Raw genomic sequence first — 2,268 nt, 5'->3', positions numbered from 1 at the left:
TCAATATTGGCAAGAGATTATTAGTTTTGTCATGATATTAAGTGGCTCAAGCCCCACACGTAGGTTTAAGGTCAAGCTGTAGCTATAATAGGAAACCAAGCCAAAGGGATAAGCAGAGTCTTTAAGCAATTTCCTTCCCTGCCATGTTTTCCACGGGTGTCCTCAGAGCTGAGCTCGCTGCTGCAAGAACCCCAATTAAACACCACTTTCAGCATTTCCCAGCAAGTGTCAAAATACACAAGCAAAATCTCTCTACTTAACTCTAAATGTCAGACACAAGCAGCATTTCTTGTGTGTGCTCACGTTTCATAAAAAAACAGAGAAAAGAACCAAGCCCCTGCTGATAAAAAGCTGAATATCCACAAGCTTTTTCCAAGTATTTCAATAATTCCCCTAACTTCAAACTGCCGCTTCAATCTCCACTTTCCCTGACTTCAGCAGGAGTTTTGCTTTGACTGCCAGCTGGTTTTAGAGACATGTAGGACAGAGAAAGTGATTATTCATGTCTTTTATTTATTATAAATACATATAAATATGTTAAGTGACCTTTTGCTTTGTTTATCATCATGACTTTGGAAAAAACATCTGGAAACTTAACCAAGCTGAGAAACAGGCAAACAGCAAGCATTAGCATACAATCACAGGTTCCTCTCAGTCCAAGAACGGGTTAATTTTTTAGGAGGAGAGAAAAAAAGGCATCTTACTTTGTAGCATCGATAGTTTTATCAAGAGCCCTGAACTTCCCCCCTCCCATGAGCTAACCAAATGATTATCATTTGGATTTTTCCAGGTGCAGTCCAACCCCAGCTGGCTATACAGGACCCCCACCCCCTCATGAATCTCAAGTATTGCATAGTTTGCACCTGGATTTTGCTTCCCCGCCCTCCTTTTAGTCTATTTTTAACACAGGTTGATCGCCCCGAAAGAGACTCACTGAGGTTTCCATTTCCAGATCTCTCTCCCTCTCTGTTTTTTCTATAGTTTTGTTTCAAAACTGCTCAAAAACTTTTTAGCTCAGAGCAAGTGGAAAAGCAACATTACGCTCACAGTCCACTGACAGGCTGGGAAGGAAATAACTCTACAGATAAAGCTGGTGTGGGGGGTAACTAAACAAAGTAGAAAGTGGGTGTTTTGGAAGTCCACGTGAACTGCCAAATATTTCCAAATGGGGAGAGGGGTATTTAAGAGAAGCAAACGAAAAGAAAACCCAGACTTAACTGATGGAAGGAAGCCAAGGATGATGGCAGTGGAAAGAAAAGTGCACATTAAAAAAAAAGAAAAAGCGCAAAATAAAGGAAAAGCCCGAGGAAGGCAGAAGTCAAGGCTTGTCGTTACAGTGTTTGCAGAGGGCGGAGGCGGCTCCTGTGAAGGCAGTGCATTTCTCGGGGCAGCCGGGCACGGCCGCGCCGCCGAACGGGTAGACGGGCGACTGTCCGAAGGGGTTGAGGGTGGCGGGCAGCGGAGCGCTCAGCGCCTGGCCCTGGTTCAGATAGGCCACCAGCCGCCGCATCTCCTCCAGGGCCTGCGCCTGCATGAGGATGTAGTTCTTGGCCAGGAGCAGCGTGGCGATTTTGGAGAGTTTCCGCACCGAGGGGCTGTGCGCGTAGGGGATGACGGAGCGCAGCCCGTCCAGGGCGTCGTTCAGGTCGTGCATCCTCCGCCGCTCCCGCGCGTTGATGCTGAGCCGCAGCGAGCGCTGCTCCTTGGGCTTCTTGCCCAGGGCTCCCCCCTTCAGCTTCCCCTCTCGCTCGAAGCCCGCGCCGCCCTTCACCCCCGCCTCGAAGCCGTCCTCCTCGTCGCCGCTCTGCTCGCCGCTGCTCTCCGCCGACTTGCCCAGCGCCCCGGGATGGAAGTCCGTCCCGCCGCCCCCCGGGTACGCGCCCCGCGGGCCCTCGGCGCCGCCGCGCACCGCCCCGTAGGCGAAAGCCGAGGGGCCATAGCCCGGGGCCAGCGTCAGGTACGCCTCGCTGCCCAGCGACTTCAGTTCGGCCATCGCCGGAGAACCGCGCTCCGCTGCCTGGGCGCTGAGGAGGAGGAGGCGGCCCCGCCGCTCCGCTCGGCGCTGCGCCCGGGCTGGGGGCGGGCAGTGAGCGTGGAACGGCCCCGCCGCACTTATATCGCCGAGAGGGGCCGCGGGGAGACTCCGCCGCCAATAGGAGGACAGTGCGCCTTTCCCTTCCCCTTTCCCTTCCCCTTCCCCTTTCCCTTTCCCTTTCCCTTCCCCTTTCCCTTTCCCTTCCCTTTCCCTTTCCCTTTCCCTTCCCCTTC

At 53.3% G+C, this 2,268-nt stretch overlaps 1 protein-coding gene across 1 annotated transcript; it reads right to left on the bottom strand.

Moving 5' to 3' along the window:
- Nucleotides 1–870: 870 nt before the first annotated feature.
- BHLHE23 (basic helix-loop-helix family member e23) lies at nt 871–1,993 on the bottom strand. The gene has a single exon (XM_071572947.1). The coding sequence runs from the start codon at nt 1,991–1,993 to the stop codon at nt 1,319–1,321; it is 675 nt and encodes a 224-aa protein (XP_071429048.1). The 3' UTR covers nt 871–1,318.
- Nucleotides 1,994–2,268: the final 275 nt, after the last annotated feature.

Source organism: Pithys albifrons, chromosome 18, assembly GCF_047495875.1.
Source record: "Pithys albifrons albifrons isolate INPA30051 chromosome 18, PitAlb_v1, whole genome shotgun sequence".
In the NCBI taxonomy this organism is placed as follows: domain Eukaryota; kingdom Metazoa; phylum Chordata; class Aves; order Passeriformes; family Thamnophilidae; genus Pithys; species Pithys albifrons.
This window is presented reverse-complemented; position numbering and strand designations above follow the sequence as displayed.